Source organism: Narcine bancroftii, chromosome 5, assembly GCF_036971445.1.
Source record: "Narcine bancroftii isolate sNarBan1 chromosome 5, sNarBan1.hap1, whole genome shotgun sequence".
Lineage (NCBI taxonomy): Eukaryota > Metazoa > Chordata > Chondrichthyes > Torpediniformes > Narcinidae > Narcine > Narcine bancroftii.
In genome coordinates this window covers 109,017,793-109,042,505 of record NC_091473.1, presented here as the reverse complement: position 1 = coordinate 109,042,505, position 24,713 = coordinate 109,017,793, and the positions used below count along the sequence as shown (strand labels likewise).

Genomic DNA, 24,713 nt, shown 5'->3' with positions numbered 1-24,713 from the left:
CTCCCCCATTCTAAATTCCTCAATGAGGCGTTCACTTTTTCCATTGCCCAATTCCTTGAATCACGTAAAAACTCAGAAATGCTGGAGGAACTCAGCAGGTCACGCAGCGTCTATGAGAGGTAAATACCTTCAAGAAGGGCTCAGCCCGAAGTGCTGTTTATAGATCTTTACATCCAATTGACGCTGCGTGTCCTGCTGAGTTCCTCCAGCATTCATTGTGTTTTACTAGAGTTACAGCATCTGCAGACTTTCGTGTGTCATTTTTGAGTCGGCTTAAGTCCTTCACCCACCAATATCGTGCTATTGAAATTATTAGTCGGGTAAAAATGCATTTTTAATAGCATGGCTAGAATTCATTTGTAATGGTTTTATTCTTCAGGAGAAGATCTTTCATAAAACCTTTGGTAAAAGTGTGTGACATCATAACGAGAGACACACAGTCCTTCTGCCTCTGAACATGATGGTCTGATAAACTAGGAAAGTTTAGCTGCGTCTTCATGTTTTCGTCTTATTTATTGGAAATTCGCCCAAAACAAAAATCTGAGTTTGGGTGCTGTTACAGGATCTGAAGCCGTAATTGACTGAACTTGCCTGTTAATTTACGAATAACTTACTACCAGCACTCCAGCAGGGAGACGAAACGTATCGTCGAGAAACGACGTGCAGATAAGAGGGTAAACGCATCTTCTAAATTAGTGCAGGTGATTATAAAACCACATCCCTATCTTGCTGATAGTTAATTAATCTGTGATGAAATACAGCCCTCCTTTTTTTATGGCAGCCATTCCCATAGTGCTGTGCACTTTCTTGCCACGGAGCCATATTGAGTAGAGATTCTTTATAAAACAGGCTGAATGGAACGCGAAAGGTTTATTTCATTCGAGGGTCATTTTCAATGAGGTGATCGGCAACAGATTCAATGTCAGCATTCCGAAACGAAGAAACACATGATCTTACTAGGACGATGAAAAGGTAATCAAGCCTCGACTGTAAGGGAGTCTTCCAATGACAACTGTGCATCAATAGTAATCGGCTTTTCAGGGCAACAAAAGTCGAAAGACGTGATCGAGATTTGTTTTTATTGCTGAATGTTGATACATTTGGTTGCAATGTTTCCATTGTGTTCCAAGCGATCTCTTATTGGTCATTTTGAGGCGAAGCGTTCCATTTTAGAATGTTTGGGATTTTGTTGTGGTGTGAAATTGACACAACTGCCTGGTTACCAGGTTGGTTTCAATCGGGCCGTCCTTCACCCACCATGTCGTCAAAATGATCCTAAGGATTTCCTCCCTTCCAAGCAACTCAAATTGAAGCCCCGCAATAGATTTGCAATTATTTTATTCACTGACAACGTCCACTTGTCTTCCGGATCTACTTTCGAACATGCTGTGTGCGTCCTTAAAATTTGATGTGTGTAGTAGTAACACGACTCATTTCGTGAGAGCTGGGAACTTTTTCGAAAAGTCGGGACCGGCTTGTTGAAGACCCAGGGATTACATGTGTGAGCTTTCAGCTAATTACGAACGCCGTTGACAAATTGATGTTCAATTTGCCAGTATCTGAGAGGGGAGGATTTGTGTTTGGACTTAATGTCCAGTCCTGGAGTTTGTAAAGTAAGTTGGTTACATCTGGAGTTCTGGATATTATTTATTTCCATTTGCGTTTTCTGTTCGGTCTTTTTGACGCTGTTTTATTTTATTTGATTGTTCTTCGGTTACTTAATTGAATTGTGAAATATGGACAAGAGATATTTTAAGATTTCCTGGCTGTTTCTTTAAAATAACAATACCATTGAAGGTAACTACCATTACACTGTACAGTTGAATAATTATTCATTGATATGAAGTTTCTATTATAAAGAAATATGAATTTGGAATGCAAAAAGGTAGGTGTGTAAGTGGAGTTTTTCATATAATGGAAAAAAATCTTTATTTTAAAATGTATTCGGTGGAGATAGTGAGTTTGGTAGAACTTCCTCTATTAATTACTCAGGGTTCCAGTAACATCATATGAAAATCAGAAAATTAAACTGTGACAAGAAAAGGGGGAGGGGGTAGGATATAGTGAACCAATCAGGAGCTTAGAGATTCCCTTTAGATGTTCGATAATCGAGTGGAATTGCACAATAGTACCATGTGAGCCCACTAACTCAACTCCTCAGAATTTATTTGTCTTAGATAGTACACGGAATAGAAATGGCACTGACTATTCCTTAGTGTATGCAGCTTTGATTACTACATTCGTCCATGTAAACAATGCAGCAGTGCTGATATTAGAAATAATACTGTTGGCCTTTGCCCACAAGTATTGGGCAAGCAGAAATTGTTCTTGCCCCTTGCTCCTGTTTGGTATATTGTGCCATCAACTGAGCTTGAAGTTGGATTGTGCTAAATCTCAAATTAAATATTCTGCATCCTGAATGGATCCTATTACTACAGCATAAATTACTGCCTTTGAGTTGAGACATTAAACAGCTGTAGGCTCTGTCAACAGTCTTGTTTGGGGAGCAGGAAGATTTCTAGAAGAACAATGTCAGTGACCTCTATTTTAAATAGAGCGCTGAAGTGATTTTCTTTCTTTGGGCTATTTTGAGCCTTTACTATTCTCATTTCAAGTTCTGTTCATCACCCATTCTCCATAATATTGTGGTACAGTGGATTTAATTTTTGTTGCCATTTTGATCGGCAAATAGTTGGCATGTGGGACCCAGTTTTAATAAGACAAAACTCAAATGATGCTGACTTTGAAAAGTTGTTTATTCCTTGATTCAGCTGTAAAAAATATATGCTGAATGTGAGAGAAATATTTCGACTGTCGGATCTGTTTCTTCAAATGTGTATGTACAGACAAAGTAGAACAGCTGCCCATTTAAAGTCATACAGTTGTACGGCATGGAAACAGGCCCATCAGCTACCTGAGCTAGTCTCACATGTGTATGTTTGGCCTATATCTTTCTAAACCTTTCCAATCTAAATGTCTTTTAAGCACACAAATTGTAGCCACATTTGCCACTTCCTCTGGAGGCTTGTCCCACAGTGGCCATTCCAAAAGGAGGACATGGTTATTGGTTACCATATAGTGTGTTTGCATTTGTTGTTTTTTTAATACTGTTTAAATTTTATAAAAATATACTAGTATATTTATTTTTTAAAACACACTCTATATGTACAGTATATGGTAATCTATGACCATGTCCTCCTTTGGAATGGCCACACTCACTTGTACCCATCACATGGAAAATATTGCCCCTCAGGGCCCTATACATTTTCCTCTTTCATATTAAATTTGTGCCCTCTAAATTTGGATTCCCATGCATGTTATGGGGGGCAGGGGGGGCGGGAGAGTTGGGAGGAAATACTAACCATTAATTGCATTTATGCCCATCATAATTTTTTTAAATGTTCATTATAAAGTTAGAATAACAAATAATTGCTCTTAAATACATTGGAGATGTATGTCTGATTATTTCAAGCTTTGAGTTGTATTCATGATATGCAAAGTATACCTACTCCATCTGGAAATAAGCCTTATGATCTCAATGATTATTTCCTGTTTTTAATTTGTGTTGCTATGTTAAAAATGAAATGGTGTAGTGAGATGATGGAATTTTATCCTTTGCACATTGCCAAATTATACAATAGAAGCCAGTTACATAGAAGAGCAAAGGTGTACAAGTGTCTTTTAGAGCGTGTTCTTGCGTCCCAATGAGAAACTTGAAATTTGGAGATTTTTGCTGTTTACACTATTTTGAGATGAGATTTGATGACAGTGGATAGCCAAATGTATTTTTAATCAGGTTTAATTTCCTTATTCCTTTTGTTTCTAAAAAAGGGCTTTCTGAACAAGTTACCATTTTTTGATCCTTTACGCCCTGAAGAGAGATGCAAGGAAAAACTGTGGGTCTGATACAGGTGATGGAGTGTTTCCTTAACATATAATTCCATATAAAACATAAAGGATATGGATTGCAAAAAAAATTACATTTTCCTAAACGACAGATTCTGTGAAGTTGAATTTGCTTAAATTTGCTTTTAAAATAGCGTAATCTGCTAGATCTTGTTGTCAGATTAAAGTTTGTTTTTATTATAATGGCACTTGAAAGTGTTGCGACATTTTGTATTGAGTACCTTTGCATATTTATCCACAGTAAGATTCAGGGTTTAAAAATGTTTTTTAACAGGGTTTTAGTAATGGCAGATGTTTTGAATAAGGTAAATTAGGCTCTAGATGATCAGAATACTGTTGAACAAATAGAATGGACAGATTGGGATTGTCTGTCTTGAAGAACTAAAATGACAGAAAATAAAAATGGGATTACATTCCACTCAACTAGTTATCAGGAGCTGAGGATTAGGGGAGTATCCAGCATTAGTGAGACCTGAAAGTAAAACACATTGAATTTTGTGTTTTGAGGGCCTTGACAACTTCTGATACCAGGTTTAATAGGGTTGAAGGTAAAGGGGAGAAAGTTTACAGGTTTATGTCATTGCATAGAAGGTAAATACCAATTTAGGAGTAGTCTGAATTTAAGTCGTAATTTCCTTGTAGGAGGTAGAGATGCACATGCACTGAGAAGTGTTACTTTATACCAAGAGAGCCTTTTTAAGCTGTGATCTTCTGGCAGAAATAAATAGGAGGCACTTTCATCTTGTAACAGCAAACCTGAGCCAACATCTTCTAAAGGTGGCTATACCACATCACTTGTGAGCAATTTTTAAAAAATGCAAATATTTGTTGCTACAATCTGCATGTACCAGCAGCCATCACAGTTCTTACTAGCAACTGTTTGGACACTTCTATTTGCAGCTATTCTACATCAGCTGTTTTCTTACTATATTCAGAAGCTTTCCTTTTAACTTTGTTTACAGCTAGAAGCATTTGGCGTAGAACCAACTCATTTAGCCACCCTGTCCATACCAACCATCAAGGAACTGTCGAGGCTAATCCTGTTAAGCACCACTAGGTCCACAGCCGCCTTTGTCTTGGTGATTCAGTTGGGACATTTACTTTCTCGTTAATGAAAGACGGATCCTGAACTTTCTGGCACAATTCAAAGGCCACCAATGCCCCCTGACATTGCAGAGTCAAAGATTAAGCCTTCGAGCAGCAATGTTGGCTATTGTCAATGGAGCATGAAGAAACTCTTCTTGACAATGCTATCTGCTACTTGAGATGATGTTTATCTGCTGAGGTGAATGCAAAAAAAAAATCCATGGTATTGAACCTGGACCCTGGGAGTACCATTGAAACCAGACATCTAGTCACAGATCCCATTTGCTTTTTTCATGGGACCTTGCTGTATGCAAGAAGGCAAGCCATTCGTTGGCTATGAAGTAATTTTGTTATGTCCTAAGGATGTGAAAAATGTTGTACATGAATGTTCTTACTTTTGTTTGAGTAAAAGTTCAAATAGTTGGGTTTGAAAGAAGGGCAGCTGTGATTTCTGCTGAATATTTGCTTTCATACCATTGATTGCAGAATTTGACAGATAGTGCTCCTTGCTCTATTTGAGTTCGGACATATCCATCCTATTTATGTTTGTAATGGAGGCTATGCTCACAGCTTAACAGCAGCAATTTTATGGCCTGGACCTCTTTCGGGGCACTTTGAAACTGCTGATGTTAAGAGTTAGTTGCTTCCCAACAACAGGCTAATTTGAAGAACTGTCTGGTTTTGGATAACAATTTTGTCTGTCATCATCGTTCCATTGAAAGACTCCCCTGAGGCCAAGATGCTTGCTGGTGACCTAAGTGAACCAAAGCAGACTGGGTGAGGCAGAAGAGCATTTCAGGCACATAAAGGCCACTGATTAAGCTTTTTGTTTCTAAACTCTGCCTTGTGCGGAATTAACAAGACAATATTCTTGAGATACCATTTGTAATATGGTTTAGATTCCTTGTGTTACAGAAGTAAAATACGAAAGTCTGTAGAGACCATGGTTGAAGTAAAAGCACAATGCTGGAGAAACTCAGCAGGTTAAACAGTGTTCTCTATAGAGCAAAGATAAAAGTGCATAACCAATGTTTCAGGCTTGAGCCCTTCATCAAGGTATGGAAAAATGTCAACAGGCACCTGAACAAAATGGTAGAGGGGAGGGACACAGTCACAAAAGTAGGAGGTAAATAGGTGGATAAGGGAGGAGAATGAAGGAATAGAGAGTGAAGGGGGTGGAGAGCTTGAGGAAAGAAGGCAAAGGGGAATTGAGAGTAAGTCCTCTGGTTTCTGCCCAAAATGTTGGTTGTGTTTCTATCTTTGGACTATAAAGGACACAGTTTGACCTGCTGAGTTTCTCAAGCATTGTGTTTTTATTTTTTTCCTTGTGTAACAACTGGAGATGTATACTAGTGTTGGCATTTTGTTGTAGAGACTTAAAAACAAATGTTTATTTAAATGTAGACATACAGCACAGTAATATGCCCTTGCGCCTCATCAGTCTGCTGCCCAATTTACACCCAATTAACCTACACCCCCAGTATGTTTCGAAAAGTAGGAGGAAACTGGAGCCCCCGTGGGAAATTCCACACAGACACGAGGAGAATGTACAAACTCCTTACAGACAGTGTGGGATTCAAACCCTGGTCCCAATTGCTGGCGTTGTAAAACTGTTGCGCTAACTGCTAGGCCAACCATGCTGCCCTATGCCGCACTGTCACCATTAAACCTTTTTATTTTGCTCAGTAACATCACCCTGCTTTCATAGAACCATACAGCATAGAAATTTCAGCCCTTCATGTCTGTGCCGAATTATTATTCTGTCTGTTTATTCACAAAGTAGAGTAGAACTTGTCAGCATGTGGTCTGTTTACTAGTAATCCACAGGTTTGTTATTGAATGTTCATGATGAATAGGATTTTTAAAATAAATAAGTAATATGTTAAACAAAGGTGAAAATTTGACAACAAAAAATAAAATTTATCAAAAAATTTCCCACCAAAGCAAAAATCCCTTTTTGGGGGTGGGGGGGGGGGTGGGTAGATGAGACTACCCAGATCTTTCTACCCCAAATGGTGGTCTACAAATTTTATAGGTGGCCCTCGGTAAGTAAAGGAATACTTAAGGTGGTATGTAATTGACAAAAATGTTGAGCCATTGGTCTAAAGGAGTCATTCTCAACCTTTGTTTTTTGGCTATGGCCACCTTGGGTCTCTGCTTAAAGTTTATGCACCACCCTCCTCCCCTTCCCCTGTGAAGCAGTCAAGTTTAGTTGGTTTGATCAGTACTTCTACCAACTAAATTTAAAAAAATACATTAAAAGTATTTTACGATTTCAGTCCCTGGCCCTCCTTAAATGTGCTGTGGCCTCCAAAATGTTTGTGTGGGCTTGGGGGGGGGGACCAGTTAAGAATGGCTGGTCTAGGGCAACTGCTGTGTTTCAGTGCAAATATATCCCTGTCCATAATCAAAGATCTTAAGGATGCATAAGTGTGCTTTTCTTTTGCAGGAATGCGAATTAGTAAAGGCTGCAGGGTGAATGGGAGTTCACATTCTCAACTGGCTGACGGTGTTACCTGCTGTGTTGCTACTCCTTCCCTCCTCAACTCTTGCATTCGTGTGTGTCCCATGGAAATATGGACCAAGAATATGAGCGAAGACTTCTTCGGCAAACACATTTCCAAAATGTCTCTGAAAATATGAATGCTCCGGTAAGCAAATCATCTTGTTCTGCAGCAAGCAGTGATGTTACAAATTAATATTTTACTGTGAGAGAGATGAACCTTGAATACTCGGGAATCTCGCACGTCATTGAACTTAAGAAATGGAAGCAGGCTTTTGCCAGTCGGTCCTGTGAGCTTTCTCTTCCTTTGAATAAGATGCTAACTAATATGATCTTGACTTCAGCACCAAATACTCATTCCCTGTCCACACCCCTTGACTCTCGTAGTACTCGAGGGTAGAGAATTTCAAAGATTTGCAACTTTTGGGAAGAGCAAATTCCTTCTTCTTGAATCCTCACTGCCCTTTTCTCACTGCTACCATCAGGAAGGAGATACAGGAGCCTTTTATAAAAACAACTTTTTCCCCTCCTCCATCAGATTTCTGAACAGACAATGAATCTATGGCACCACCTCTTTTTTTGTGCTATTTATTTTTTTAAATCTTGTATTTGCAGAATCATAATTTATAGTTTTTTTTGTTATGCACCATACTGTTGCCACAAAACAACAAATTTCATGGCATGTTTGTGACAATAAACCTGATTCTGCCTCTGAAATGGGTGACCTCATGTTTGGAAACTTGATTCTAGATGCATAATTTGGACAAGGGTTCACCATGTTAATCCCCCTTGATATTATAAATTTCAGAAAGATCATTTCCTAATTTTTACTCCAATGGATATAGGTCCAGCTTGCTCAACCTATTTTCCCCAAAGTAAACTTCATTCACAATATGAAATGTAGACACAAGGAAAAACGATGAGAAGTCTTTTTGCATTCTCGGTGTCACATTCTTGTGTACATTTTGTTAATGAACTGTAGAGTTAACAGGTAATTATGCTATTATCAAAATTTTCCCCCGGGGTTGCTCCTCTCAGTTGTTTGACGGACTTCCCTACCTGTCTCAGGCCCTCAACACCCAGTAGCTAAAGGACCCTAGACTCTAATCCCTCCCCACAAAGCCTTTGCGCTGGCTGCACCAAGCTCTTGTCCCTCGGCGTGTACTATTGGCAGCATGGAATATGCTATTTGGCAGCATTCTCACTGTATTGGAAGACCAACCAAATTCGGGCAAACCAACTTGCTCAACCTTTCTTCATATATCAACTGCTTCATCCCTTGTCAACCTTCTCTCTGCACTGCCTCCAGTGCAAGTACATCCTCTCTTAAATGTGGAGCTCAAAACGCCATGCAGTGAATATATCTTCAATATGTGCCTGACATTCATTAATCCAATTCAAAGTGGTGCATCGTATTCACGTGTCCAGCCTTAATCTTGTAGTTAGTGATTTGGTGGCTCCTAATTTCAGGGGGAGGTAAAGGAAAGATGTGTACTGCAGGGAACCACTGGGGTGGGGGCGAGGGTTGAGAATAACAAAATTTCTTCTGACTGGGCCATAGATCTGGTGAGATGATTGGTGGTGTTGTTTTCCATCTGGACTAATGCAACATCTGTGTAACATGAACACCAAAATTATTGCTTAATTCATTTCACAAGGGAATTTTTAACATGTTTGGGAACAATAACTCTTCAGGTTATTCCCAGGGTTTAACTAGCCATTGATGTGGAAAGTGCCTTGCACTTGCTTAGTATGGTAAAAGGGTAGACAGAAGTATCTGGTCAAAATGTGCTGAGATGAACTCTGATTTGAACATCTTGTATATTGGGTTGCAACATTAACGTAAATACATCAGAAAAATTGGCTGCAGGAGCCAGATTGTTAACTAAGTGGAGGAGGAAACATAAACCTCCTGTAATTCTGCATCATGTGCACCAAATAAGCAAACCTTATGACCTATCCAGCCTTTGCCACTGTTTGTGTTCATTTGAGCTTTGTTCTGTATTTCCTTAGAGCCCTCAGTATAACCCTCTGATGCCTTCTCCCTAAAATCAGATTCAGATTTCTTGTCAGAGTACATACATGACATCACATACCTGAGATTCTTTTTCCTGTGGGTGGGTACTATCACCACTTATTGGTAGTGCAAAAAAAAGTGCACATAAACAAATAAGAACTGTGAACAGTTAACAAATGCAACACAGAGAGAATAAAACAAATCAATAAAGTGCATAAGTAAGAGCCCTTAAATGAGTCCCTGATTGAGTTTGTTGTGGAGGAGTCTGATGGTCGAGGGGTAGCAACTGTTCCTGAACCTAGTGGTGCAAGTCTTGTGACACCGATACCTCTTTGCTGATGGCAGCAGTGAGAACATAAGTGTGCTGGGTGGTGTGGATCCTTTATGATTGCTGCTGCTCTCTGACACAGCGTTCCCTGTAGATATTCTTAATAGTGGGGAGGGTTTTGCCTACGATGTGGTGGGCTGTGTCCACTATCTTTTGGAGGGCATTACACTCTGCTTTTGGTGACCCCATACCAGACCGTGATGCAGCCGGTCAGCACATTTTCTACCATACATCTGTGGAAATTTGCCAGGGTTTCTGGTGTCATACCAAATCTCCACAAACTCCTGAGGAAGTTGAGAAACTGACGTGATTTCTTCATGATGCTGTTAGTGTTGGATCCAGAAAAGATCCTCTGAGATAGTGACTCCCAATTACGTAAATTTGCTCACCCTCTTCACCTCTGATCTCCCAATGATCACTGGATTGTATACCTCTGGCTTTCCTTTCCTGAAGTCAACAATCAAGTCCTTGGTTTTGGTGACATTGAGTGCAAGGTTGTTGGTGCACCATTCAGCCAAATTTTCAATCTCCTGTATGCTGACTCGTCACTTTTCTTATACAACCCACTACCGTGGTATCGTTGGCAAATTTGTAGATGGTGTTGAACTAAGCCATGCAGTCATAGGTGTAAAGTGAGTAGAGCAGGGGGGCTAAAAACACAGCCCAATGGTGCTCTGGTACTTGGGTTGCATGGGTAAAGAAATTCTTTACAATGTCCCACAAGGATTTTCCTGGTGTTGAGCATCCTGCCTCTGCTTAACAAAAGATTTAAGATTTGAAGAGCTCTATTGGGTCATTGCTGACACCGATACCTCAGTTCAAGACAAATGCCGTCCTGCTGTATGTGATTGCAAGGTGCAGTGTTTTGACTACATGACTCAGAAGCACAAAGGAAGTTGGGAACTTTACTAATCTATAAGCTCGGCACCATGATCATGGTCTCAGTGCTGTCCAACATCCTTCTCTGTCGGCTGAAGGCTGTGGTAAATATTGTCACTGATGTCTGCGTTTGCTGAGAGGTGGCTATCCAAATATGAAATATTTTTCAGAATCCACTGCTGGATCTTGATTGTCCAGCAATGAGGTGAAACAAGTCTTGCAGCTTGGATTCTGTGTATGCACAAATCGTCACTACACTGTGGTTGTGGCAATCTTGGGTCTGAGTGGAACCAGCATGAATCTCTCCTTTAACTTAGCCCCACTGCAGTTGGAAGCTTGTTGGAGGTGATGAAGATTAAGAGGTGGGTTTGTGTGATGAAATGGCCTTCCTTAATTCTTTTTGGCACAAGGAATTAGGTATGTGGTGAATGCTTTTTGAGATCTGTCTTCCATGTCTTTGTATAGGAAATGTACAATAATATTAAATTTCCAAGGATTGAAATTTGAATATGGAACATTACATCAAAGTACAGTCCCATCAGCCCACGATGTTGTGCTGACTAATGTAAACCTACTACACAAAAATCTAATTTTCCCTACCTCGCACCCATAACTCTGTTTTTCTTGCATCCATGCAAGAGTGCTTGGGATGTCCCATTTGTAGCATGCTCCATTACCACCTGCAGTAATGCATTCTAGGCACCCACCCACCGTCTGTGTATGTTTTTTAAAAAAAACCTGCCACTGACATCTCCCCTAATCTCTCCTTCACTCACCTTTAACAAATAATTTCCAATTGTTTTCTTTTAGTTGACATGGTGAAAAGCTTTTCTGACATTAAAGACAAAAATACTGGGCATTGCTGATCTTACTAGTTTTATTTCAGTTGTCACACAAGGAAGATTATGTTGGTTATCACTTTTATTTATTTCATAAGTCACAATAATTCAAAACAATGCTATACGTACATAAATTCATATATATAGTGATGTTTTTCATTTTCTCACCAAACCTTCTCCCTCCCCCCAAAATTAAACCCAAATTTAAAAAAAAAGGATGTCATTTGGTTATTATCCAATTTTTATTGCCTCAATTAATAATATTGTGTACAGGTACACAATCCTTTATCCAGACATCTAAAATCTGGAAAGCTCCAAAATCCGGCAAGTGGGGAGAGTGACGGCAGCGCGAGTCAGGCGGGTGAGGGGGATGAGACCGGCAGCATGAGTCGTATGGGCGAGGGGGACGGGACGGCAGCGTGACTGGAAGGGGGTGGGGATGGATATGGCAGCACAGTTTGGGTGGGGTTAATTCTAGCTTTCTGAAATCTGTAAAAATCCGAAACTCGGAACACACTGTCCCCTAAGGGTTCCAGATAAAGGATTGTGTACCTGTATAACACACATTATACTATCCCTTTAAGATTTGGAGGCTTGAGTCTGGTGATCACCAATGATGTATATAGTTCCCAGATTTTTAAAAGTTGTCCAAAATTATCCCTTAAATTATAGGTAATTTACCATACATAGTTCAGAGCAAGTTTTGTTTTTTATCTATATATTTAAATCCTATTCCCAATGTTGTTTTGATTTGTACATTTCTTTATGATTTTTATTATTTTGTAATTTAATATACATATTTGTAATCATTTTTTAACTATTAATGTGTCTGAAATTATATGTTCAAAACAGCTTGACTCAGGTAGCCTTAAAATTTTTCCTATCTTCTCCTTTAAATATATTTTTAATTGATAATAAGAAAATATTGTGTAATTTAATATTTCATATTTATCTTTCAATTGATCAAATGTCATTAAAATATTACCCAGAAAACAATCTTTTATTCTTTTAATTCCTTTTGTCCATTCATTAAAAAATGTATTGTTCATTGTAAAAGGAATTAATTGATTTTTCCTTTAATATTATTTGGTAGTTGATAGTTTACCATCCCTCTTTATAAATGTATATTACTTCTTATTTTTAATATCTGTTGTAATATTGGTGTATTTTTATTCCTTACTAATTTCTCATTCCATTTATAAATTAAATGTTCAGAAACGTCCTCTAATTTATATAACTATCTTGAGTCAAGTCAGTTTTTCTCCTGGATGATAGAAGTTTGACAAAATTTTTAATTGAGTTGCCTTATAGTAGTTTTTAAAATTTGGTAGCTGCAAACCCCCTTGTTTATATGACCATGTTAACTTGTCCAAAGCCACTCTTGATTTATTATTAATTTTTTCAGTTTTTGGAAAAAATTTCCTGATAAGGCAAAAAGTAACGATTGGGGAAAAAAACTGTAATCTTGGCAATGCATTCATTTTAATACAGTTTACCCTCCCTATCAGAGTTATAGGTAAGTCTTTCCATTTTAATAGATCATCTTGGATCTTTTTTTAATAGTGCTTGATGGACAATAATTTAAATCGCCTGTTTAAATTAAACTATCTAAATATTGTCTATTATAGTAACAAAGAAGGGAAACAATCAGATTTTATACAACCCACATGAAATTAATGATAATTTTAAAATATTTTATAAACAACTATATCAATCTGAATTTTTTAGGCAAAAGTTCTAAAATAGATGATTTTCTGTCCCACATTGGCCTACCAAAATTAGATTTGGAGGAACAATGTCAAACTGTCAAAGTAATTGACTATTACAGAAGTCTATGATATACTAATGTCTTTACCAAATAATAAAGCACCAGGTGAAGATAGATTTCCACAGAGTTCTATAAAGCCTTTTAAGAATGATTAATTCCACCCTTTCTAGAAGTATTAAAACAAGTGGAAGAAACTCGAGACTTACTGAAATCGTGTAAATAGCTATAATTTCAGTAATACCTAAAAAAAAAGATCCTTTATTGCCATCTTCATATAGACCAATATCTTTGTTAAATACAGATTACAAACTCATTGCAAAATTTTAGCAAATAGCCTAACAATTTATTTACCAAAATTAGTGAAATTAGACCAGACTAGATTTGTTTTTAAAAAAAAAATAGATCAGCTAACAATGTGTGTAAATTTATTAACTTGATTCATATGGCACAAATGTGGTAAGAACAAACAGTTGCAGTAGCATTCGATGCTGAAAAGGCCTTTGATAGGCTTGAATGGAGTTTCTCTTTTATTACAGAAATTTTAAGTACCAGAACAATTCATTAACTGGATTAAGGCCATGTATAACAATACTAAAGCAAGAGTATATCTCCGATTCTTTCTCATTAAATAGGTCAACTAGTCAGGAATGTCCACTATCACCTTCCCTTTTTATTTTAGCTATAGAACCATTAGCAGAATTGATAAGATCAGATAAAACAATAAAGGGAATAAAAATAAATGATGAAGAATTTAAAATTAGCCTATTTGCTGACGATATTATTGCGTACTTAACACAACCTGAAAAGTCAATAAAGATGTTACATACTAATTTGAAACAATACGGTGCAGTATCAGGATATAAAGTTAACACTGATAAAAATGAAGTGATGCCCATGAACACAGCTGATTATGCATATTGTAAACAGGAATCTCCTTTTAAATGGCAGTCACAGGCAATACGTTATCTAGGTATTAGAGTAGACAATAATTTAAATCATCTCTTATTTAGAAGTCTTGATGGGAGAATCTAACTTGTTATTTGGGATCAATCTGCTTCCATTGGGAAGAGGGGGTTGAGGAGGATCCTTGTGATGACTTCATCAGAAGCAGACAACAGGAAGGCTCCCATGTAATCCCCAACACCTAACTTGTTTTCTTCCTTGAATGTGCTCTCGATATCGTGCCTCTTACACCCATGTGTGGTGCTAATCACGTGAGATGCCTCAGAACATGAATCCACTCCTATCAGTCAATCAAACGTGCACATCACCCATCGACCCAGCCAGTTACCCGGTGTGCCAGCAGTAGGCAGCAGTGGCTAGGTGACTTAAACTCTTCTTGAGGTTTCCTGGAGCAAATTTAGCGTAGTCGGCAAGCAGATGCAGTGCTAAGGGGAAGGATGATCAGAGGATGGTTGTTGTGACCAGCAGCAGTACGATTATTCAGCTGACTGGTTGTAAATGTGGAAAAGATTGGAAGTAGAAAAGTGCAGCTTGGAAAAACTCAAGGACATTGAGAGGTTTTATGGGAAGTGGGGCTGAGAGGGAGGTAAAGGGGGAAGAGATTTGCTGCATTGCTCTATGGTCTTTTTTGCCCCTTCTGGAATCTAAAAGCTTGGTTAAATAAAACATTTGTATGCTAATGTTTACTTCCATATTTTTATTTTCCATGCATTAAATTATTTTCTGCTTTCAATAATTTTATTCTGTATCTTCCTACAGAAGTTAAGTTGTGTGTTCTATATTTACAGCGCATGGATTATCATTCTTCTAAGTTAAAGTATGAGTTACCCATTAGTCATCTAGAACTGTACCCTAAGTTTTTTAACGAACTAGTAGATTTCCCTTGCAACCGCTGCAACTGTGTCTGCCTGTCCCGCATCGGACTTGTCAGCCACAAGCGAGCCTGCAGCTGACGTGGACATTTACCCCTCCATAAATCTTTGTCCGCGAAGCCAAGCCAAAGAAAAAAGATATTTACAGATACAAGGGGCAGCACGCTTAGCATAGCAACGCAGTGCCATTACAGCGCCAGTGACCTGGCTTCGAAACAGGCACTGTCTATAAGGAGTTTGTACATTCTCCCCATGTCTGCATATGTTTTCCCTGGTTGCTCCTGTTTCCTCCTGCGATCTGAAAACCCACAGGTTAATTCGGTGTATTTTGGTGGTGTGGGCTCATGGGCCGGAAGGGCCTGTTACTGTGCTCTATCTCTAAATTTTAAAAAAATTCCAATATTGACTGCTGTCTTTTCCTTGGAAACTTTAAAAATGGTTCATCCTCTGAGTTTGATTGGAATATTTCTTATTTTCAAGTGTGTTTTTGAGATTTCATCTTCTGTCATTCTGTCATTGCCTTCCTAACTCCCTGCTAATTTCTGAATTGTACATTATTTCTGTCATTCTATTATTGCTGCTTAAGTTTTTGTAGATCCCGTCACTCATTTTTGGTGAGACGATGATACCACACTTGGAGCATTGTATGCAGCAGTGTTGGTCACCTGGCATTAGGAAAGAGATCATTAAGCAGGAAAGGGTGCTGAAAAGATTCATGAGAATGTTATTGGGACTGGGTAGGCTTGAATTTATAAGGGAAGGCTATAACCTTTCTCTCTGAATATTGGAGACTTAGGGGAGACCTTGTTGAGTTGTATAAAATCATGAGGAAAATCAGAATGATTCTCGTCTTCAGGCTCCTGATCCTTTTTCCCCAATAGTAGCATAGTGAAGAAGACATGGTGGGAGTCTTTGAATATGGAGGCTGCTTTCTTAAGACACCACCTCTTGTAGATGCCCTCGATGTCTGGTGCCTGTGATGTCGCAGGTCGAGTTAACAACCCTCTGGAGGTTTTTCTTGCCCTAAGCGTTGACAACCAGTCAGAATCCTCTCTATGGTCCACCTGTTGAATGTTTCAAAGAAGTGATAGAGGCAGTGACATTTGTAAAATTTGAAAGACATTTAGACAATTTCATGGATAGTAAATGTTCAGAGAGATATGGATTGAACATGGACAAGTTGGAGCAGAAGAGCCAGTTTCCATGCTGTCAAACTCTCTGACTCAATATCTCTTTTTTTACCCTGATATTTATTTCTTGAAATTGTTTGCTGCAGCTTGAATGATTAATTTCATTGTTCCTCTTTGCTTTCCCAATTATTTTTTGACTTTTCTTTTCATTCTTTGCTATGCTTCCTTTGTCCTGCTAGATTTAATAGCTAAGAGGGGTATTCCATTTAACATTCATTTTGTTGAATGTCTAACTTCTTGTGACCTGTTTAATCTTTCCCTTTAGCTCAAATCTTGAAGACCCAGCAACATCCTAGTAAATCTTCTTTGCATTCTTTCAATCCTACTGATATCCTTCCTGTTGTTAGGCGACCAGAACTGCACATAATATTCCAAATTTGGCCTCACCAATGTCTTGTACAACCTCACTATAACATCCCAATTCCTGTCTTCAATACTTTGATTTATGAAGGCTAAGATGCCAAAAAACTTTCTTTATTACCCTGTCTACCTGTGACGCCACTTTCAGGGAATTGTGTATCTGTATTCCCAGATCCTTTTGCACCTCCGCACTCCTCAGTGCCCACCATTTACTATGTATGTCCTATTGGATTTTCCTTCTAAAATGCAATACCTCACACATTAAATTCTATCTGCCATTTTCTGGACCATTTTTCCAGTTGGTCCAGATCCCTCTGCAAGCTTTGAAAGCCTTTCTTGCTGTCCATAACGCTTCCAATCTTAGTGTCATCAGCAAACTTGCTGATCCAATTTACCACATTATCTTTCAGATCATTGATATAGACAACAAACAACAATGGTCCCAGCACCAATCCCTGAGGCACACCACTAATCACAAGCCTCCAGTCTGAGAAGCAATTATCCACTACCACACTCTGGCTTCTCCCATTCAGCCAATTTCAAATCGAGTTTACAACCTCGCCATGGATACCAAGTGTCTGAACCTTCTGAACTAACCTCCCGTGTGGGATGTTATCAAAGGCCTTACTAAAATCCACATAGGAAAAATTCACAGTCTTACCTTCATCTACTCTCTTGGTAACCTCTCGGAAAATCTCTATAAGGTTCGTTAAAAGTGACCTACCACGCACAAAGCCATGCTGACTATCCTTAATCAGCCCTTGGCTGACTAAATACTTGTATGTCTGTTCTATCGGAACACCTTCCAATAATTGACTTGCTACTGACATCAACCTCACTGGCCTGTAATTTCTTGGTTTACTTTTGGAGCCTTTTTTAAACAATGGAGCAACATGAGCCACATCACCAGCATATAAGGGCAGAGAGTCATAGTAAATCCAAAAGAGAAATAGTGTTGGAGAGAGAGTGTGAGAGTGTGAACAAAAATCGAGGACTAGACCTAAAACTAATGATATTATGGAGAGAGAGGTCACCTGACTTGTCTGGTTCCCTAATAGGAGATCAGGTATTGCAACCTCCAAGTCATCCAGCCCTTTCACAGTATGGGAGTCCCAGTCAATATGTCGAAAGTTAAAATCTCCAACTATTACAACTTTCTGTTTATTACATTGGCCTGCTACCTCTCTACAGATTTGCTCCTCCAATTCTCTCTGACAATTGGGAGGTCTATAATACAACCCGATCAGTGTGGTCACACCATTCCCATTCCTCAGCTCCACCCATATGGCCCCTGTAGACGAGCCCTCTGTCTAAGCACAGCTGTGATATTTTCCCTGACTAGCAATGTCACCCTCCCCCTTTCATCCCTCCCCCTCTATCGCGTCTGAAACAACGGAACCCTGGAACATTGAGCTGCCCCTCCTGGAACCAAGTCTCACTCATAGCAATAATGTTATAATCTCAAGTTTCAATCCACATCCTAAACTCATCTTACTTTCTGATAATACTCTTTGCATTGAAATAAATACTTCTGAGAACATTTCTATCACATACAAACCTTTTATTTCTGTCTATACATGCAGTTCTCACTTGACTTTTATCCTCCTCCACCTCACTCTTAACAGTCTGGTTCCTATCCCCCTGCCAGTCTAGTTTAAACCCCCCCCCCCGCCCAGAGCAGCACTAGCAAATCTACCCACAAAGATGTTAATCCCACTCCAAACTGTCTTATCAGAACCGGTTCAACCTTCCCTGGAACAGAACCCAATTGTCCAGAAACATGAAGCCCTCCCACCTGAACCACCTCTTTAACCATGTGTTTAGCTGCATTAACTTCCTATTTCTAGGCTCACCAGCACGTGGCACGGGTAGCCCTGGAGGCCCTGTCCTTCATCTTTTCACCTAACTCCCTAAACTCTCTTTTCAGGACCTCTTCATCCTACCTACCCACATCATTGGTCCCTATATGGAGAACAACATCTGTCTGCTCACCCTCCCTCCTGAAAATACTGAGAACTCGACCCAAATATTGCGGACCCTGGCACCAGGGAGGCAACAGACCATCCGAGATTCTTGATCTCTCCCACAGAACCTCTTGTCTGTCCCCCTAACTATCAATCCCCAGTCACTACTGTTCTCTTTTCCCTTCTTCCTTTCTGAGCTGAGGGTCCAGTGGCCACTGCAACTTGTCTGTGATAGTTCATCCCCACCAACAGTATCCAAAATGGTATACTTATTGTTGATGGGAACAGCCTCATGGATGCTCTGCTCTCTGTCTACTCCAGTTCCCTCTCCTGGCAGTCACCCAGCTACCTACCTCATGACGTTTGGGGGTGACTATGTCACTGAAACTCCTCTCTATCACTGCCTCTGCCTCTTGAATGATCTGGAGTCCATCCAGCTCCAGTCCCTAACTCTGTTTGTCAGGAGCTGCAGCTGAATACACCTTTTGCAGATGCAGTCATCAGGGACGATGGTGCTGTCCCAGATTTCCCACATCTTGTAATTGGAGCATTCCACTGCCGTAGCTGACGCCATTACCTATTCTTAATTACCTCACCTGGCCTTACCTCACTGGAAGCAAGCTCGTCCTCAGCCTCTGCTCGCTGAAGCCTCTTGAGCCAAAGCCTCAAAGCTCCACTCCCACACTGGGCCTTATTTCTAATTCTAATTGCTAAAATATTAAAAATAAAAAATTGAACTTCCCTTCACCGCTGCTCCCACCAGACCTTGCCTCACCACTGAAGGGTGACCTGCCAAAGGCTGGCTCGCTGAATCCTCACTTTTAACTTGTTGAAAGCCCCTGCACTGCCTGCTTAGTACCTTGTTCCTGCCTTTATTTCACAGAAATAAATATCAAAGTAGAAAAAGAGATATTGAGTCATTGAGTTGGACAACAAGGAAACAGGCTCCTCTGCCCCAACTTGTCCATGTTCAGCCCTTATACCTCTGTACCAAAATTATTTCCATATAACCACGTACATCACAGAACAGGCCAGTTCGGCCCTACTAGTCCATGCCGTAGCAAATTCCCACCCTCCTAGTCCCATTGACCAGCACCTGGTCCATACCCCTCTAGTCCCCTCCTATCCATGTAACGATCCAGTCGTTCCTTAAATGTAACCAATGATCCCGCCTCGACCACGTCTGCCGGAAGCTCATTCCACATCCCCACCACCCTCTGCGTAAAGAAATTTCCCCTCATGTTTCCCTTATAATTTTCCCCCTTCAATCTTAAACCATGTCCTCTAGTTTGAATCTCCCCCTTTCTTAATTGAAAAAGCCTATCCACGTTTACTTTATCTGTCCCTTTTAAAATCTTAAAACACCTCGATCAAGTCCCCTCTCAATCTTCTACGCTCCAGAGAAAAAAGCCCCAGTCTGCACAACCTTTCCCTGTAACTCAGACCCTGAAATCCTGTCAACATTCTCGTGAACCTTCTCTGCACTCTCTCTATTTTGTTTCTATCTTTCCTATAATTTGGTGACCAAAACTGTACACAGTACTCCAAATTTGGCCTCACCAAATTTCAGTCTGGACCATTGTATTTCAAGGAACACACAACTCAAGGTACAACAAAATCACTATAGAATGGTACTGTGTATGTTCAGCAAATCAGGAAGCGTCTGTGGACAGTGAGACAAAATTAATGTTTGGCATTAATGATGGTTCATCAGAACCAAGCTGGTTGTTTTCTTGAATTTTCTAGCTTCTTTTAATCTCAGATTTCCAGCAAATGGATTTTTTTTTAGGTTTTGCATTTCTATGGGCCTCTAGTTTTCACAAGAAAATAGATGTTTATCAAATTAAATATTTAGATTGGTGAAGGATTTAGATCATTTGTATGAGTTAAATTATTTGCCTTTATTTCATAAAATTAAGAGTGATTTAAATAGATGGAAATATTTACCTATAACATTAATAGGTAGAATTAATTTTTCCTAGAATACAATATCTTTTTTAATCTACACCCTGTAAAGTTCCTCAAAAATTTTTTTTTAAGAGATTTGAATTCGATAGGAAGGTTTAGTGGAAAGATAAAATGGTTAGGGTACCTTTACAAAAATTAACTGGGAGGTGTGAACTGGGAGGTTTACAGCTTCCAAATTTTCAAAATATTATTACAATTGAAACTTATTAATAGAATGTTTGATTTGGATAATCCATTGGTGTGGGCAAAATTGAGTTGATGAGAATTGGTGAGAAGAAAAAGGGGCAATTTATTTATAAATGGAATTTTAAGTTATTATTTACATATAATTTACTTATTTTGAAGCATTTAATTGAATTATGGAATATGATAAATGAGGAAATAAGTACACAGGAGAAAATTTCAGTGAAGACACCTTTATACCAGAATAAACCTTTTCCTTTTACACTTAATAATCAATTTTTGAAATTATGGGATCAGAAAGGAATTAAAATTGTACAAGATTGTTTCAAAGCTGGTTATTTAATGTATTTTCAAAGAATGAAAGAAAAATATGAAATTTCACTAAGTACTTATTTTTGTTATTACCAAATTAGAGTGGTACTATTGGATAATTTTGGCCATACTTTAAGGTTGCCAAGGCAATCCAAATTTGAAATTTTGCTTTTGGAAGGTAGGAATAAAAAATTTGTATCTGAAACATATTTATTATGCAAGCCTAACTTAGACATTTTATACTGTAATTAGTCTAGATTAAAGTGGGAAAAAGATTTAGGGATAATAATTGATCAGGACAAATGGAGAAATATATGTAAAGATAATATGACTAATATTGTTAATGTGAGATACAGGTGAATTCATTATAACTTCATATATCAGCTATATTTTGTAATGATAGTGATCATGTTTGCATGGCCACTAACAAGGCATTGATTATAGTTACTGTTTGATTATACTTGGCTGCCAGCAGGGGGCTGACACAGTATGTTATCTGTAATGGAGGCTTGCAGCCTCGTGGCCTACCTCATGTGCTGTTTACAACAACTTTAAAGTAAAGAACCTTTTCCTTCATCCATGTGTTGTCTAAGAACTCACACACATGAATACAAGATGAAATATGGTGTCAGAAGTTGGATGAAGGAAATTAAAAGGTAAAATCTAAAGCCAGCAACTGATCAGTGAAGAGAAGCTAACAAAGTGAAAAATGGGAGGATTATATCCACCAGTGAAACTTCAGCTGACAGGTAATGTGGCTGAAAATTGGAACAGATTTAAACATTTTGGATTGTATTTAGTGGCAGTCAGAGCTGATGAGAAAAGTGATAAAGTGAAAGCATCAGTTTTCTTGCATGTGATGAACCCCTGGAGGTGTATAATAACTTCACATTTGCTGCTGAAGGAGACAAAATGAAATTGGAAAAAATAATGGAACAGTTTGAGGCATACTGTATCCCTAAACGTAATGTGATGTTTGAGAGGCACAGATTTTTCACGTTTACAGACATGGAGTGGCGATACGCTCAAATTGAAAAGGAGCTGCTCAGCATCACATATACATGTGAAAGATTTCATCAATTTGTGTCAGGACACGCAATCAGTATAAGCCCTTGATAACATTGTTCCAAAAGCCATGAAATGAATGTCCACTTAGAATACAAGGAATGATGATTAGGCTGCAACACTATACACTGGTAAGCTAATGTACACAGCAGACATGTTGGTTAGAGCTGTTGACACGAGAGAGCCTGCAAAAATCAAAATGGATGAAGACGTGAATGCCTTTGTGGACATGATCACAAGAGCACTGCCCATGTCAGATGCAAAAATGGAGCTCATAAAGTCTGAGACAAACAAAGATGAAACACTGAGATAACTGGGGGGAAAAAAAAACATCTTGGATGGGTGGCCCAACATGAAGTAGGACTGCTCACCTGACATTGCAGAATACTGGAACTGCAGGGTAGAACTATCAGTGGTTGAAGACATCATCTACAAAGGAAGCAAAATCATTATCCCAAAGAGTGAGAAAAGAGATGCTAAAAAGGATCCATGGAGGACATCTCAGAATTCAAAAGTGTAAGAAAAGAGCACGAGAGGTGATGTACTGGCCAAGAATCAACAGCTATATAACAAATGAAGTGTCAAATTGTATAAAATGTTGGAAATATCAAGCAGGCAATCCTGCAGAACCACTAAAGCCACACCCAGCACCATACAGACCTTACCAGAAGGTAGGCACTGACCTATTTGAATGTCAAGGGAAGGATTATCTTGTAGTCACAGACTATTACTCCCTGTATCCAGAGGTGTGTAAACTGAATACCACCACTGCAGATGCTGTAATAACAGGTATGAAAGCCATATTCTCCAGACATGGCATAGGAAGCGAAGTCTTCACAGACAATGGACCCCAGTTTTGCAATTTAAAGTTCCAGCAGTTTGCCAAAGAGTGAGACTTCAAGTCAAGTCCTATTTTCCACAGTCCAATGGTCTAGTAAATCAGTACAGTTAGTGAAAAGACTGATGAACAAGGCAAAAGATAATGGAACAGACTTCTACCAGAGCATGCAAGTATATTGCACAACGCCTCTCGAGTGTGGTATGTCACTAGCACAACTCCTCATGGGACGTAGATCAAACCTACCCGTTCAGGAGAACTTCCCAAAACGAAAGAGAGGGAGAAGGTGAGGAAGCTCAAAGAATGACAGAAAGGAAAGCAAAAGTATTACTTTGACAGAGGAACAAAAACCCTACAGGAACTCTACTCTGGTGACCAATAAGGCTAAAAGACAAAACAAACTTGTACACTCAGCAGGGAACTGTCCTTCGTGAAGTCCAGCTAAAATCATGCACCATTCAGACAGATGAAGGTACTGTTCTGCCAAGAAACTGTCAAGATCTTCAAATGAGACCAGCCACAGTAGATGGAAAGATGGATTCTGCTGAACAACCTGAATGCACATCTGAGAATTCATCGTCTGAGGCAACATCTTAGATTCATGGACACTCAATCAGGAGATCGTCAAGACATGTGAATCCTCCTAAGAGACTCATAGGGCAAATTTAAAGACTCCTGTAATAGAATAAAATAGTGCTATCTTATTCACTCTTCATGTTTTAGCGTATGTAAATGTGAACACACAATACAAGTTTAAAAAATGTTAACAATGTTGATAATAATGAAAATGTAAGTTCCTGGTGTTAAAGTTAAAATTGCAGAGTTATACAAAGAAAACATGTTAGTTAAAAGTAAACTACTTTTGCTTTAAGAAAGGGAGATGTAATGATAGTGATCATGTTTGCATGGCCACTAGCAAGGCCTTGATTATAGTTATTGTTTGATTAGACTTGGCTGCCAGCAGGTGGCTGACACACAGTATGTTATCTGTAATGGAGGCTTGCAGCCTCATAGCATTTCTCATGTGTTGTTTACAATAAACTGAGAGTAAAAAACTTTTTCCTTCATCCATGTGTTGTCTAAGAACTCACATACGATTAAATGTATTTAACCTCTGGAAAAATTAGAGATGTGATTTATCTTCTTTAGATTTATGTTTTAGGTGTCACAAGGAAGTAGGTTCTTTCCTACATTCTACTTGGTTGCGTGATACGGTTAAACTTTTTTGGATACGACTTAGAGTTTTTAGAGAGTTTTTAAGAATAAATTGCCGATGGAACCAACATTATTTCTTTAAGTAATATTAAAATGTTGCACTTGAAATTGAGATTAAATGGGTAACAAATTGCGTTTTTGAGATTAGCTTCAGCTGTAGCGAAAAAATGTGTAGCGATTACTTGGAAAAATTAGATTGATTTAAGTTTGCATCGATGACTTATGGAGTTGAGATCATTGGAAAAGATAATGTATAATTTGCGTGATAATTATCTTTTTCTACCAGAAAGTTTGGAGCCCTTATTTGAATTATGTGGGTTTAAAATTTTGAATTTTCTACGGCACATTGAGGTGGTGTTACTCTAGTCCATGGCATTTAGCTATGTGATTGATGGTTTGGATCTCCTTCTTTACCTTTTTTTTCTATCTTTGGGGTTTGGGTTTTATAGGGAGGGAG

At 38.8% G+C, this 24,713-nt stretch overlaps 1 protein-coding gene across 7 annotated transcripts in view; it reads left to right on the top strand.

The window, feature by feature from the left end:
• Nucleotides 1-484: 484 nt before the first annotated feature.
• LOC138763856 (fizzy-related protein homolog) overlaps nucleotides 485-24,713 on the top strand; it is a 56,972-nt gene continuing 32,743 nt past the window's right edge. The window contains exons 1-3 of one of the 7 annotated variants that reach the window (XM_069938720.1): nucleotides 784-972; nucleotides 3,832-3,911; nucleotides 7,442-7,643. In XM_069938720.1, the coding sequence (XP_069794821.1) occupies nucleotides 7,569-7,643 (75 nt within the window). In that variant the 5' untranslated portion in view covers nucleotides 784-972; nucleotides 3,832-3,911; nucleotides 7,442-7,568. Of the gene's footprint in view, nucleotides 702-783; nucleotides 973-1,094; nucleotides 1,614-3,831; nucleotides 3,912-7,441; nucleotides 7,644-24,713 lie in introns of those variants that run through there. The other 6 variants (XM_069938719.1, XM_069938724.1, XM_069938723.1 and 3 more) reach the window with 6 other exon arrangements.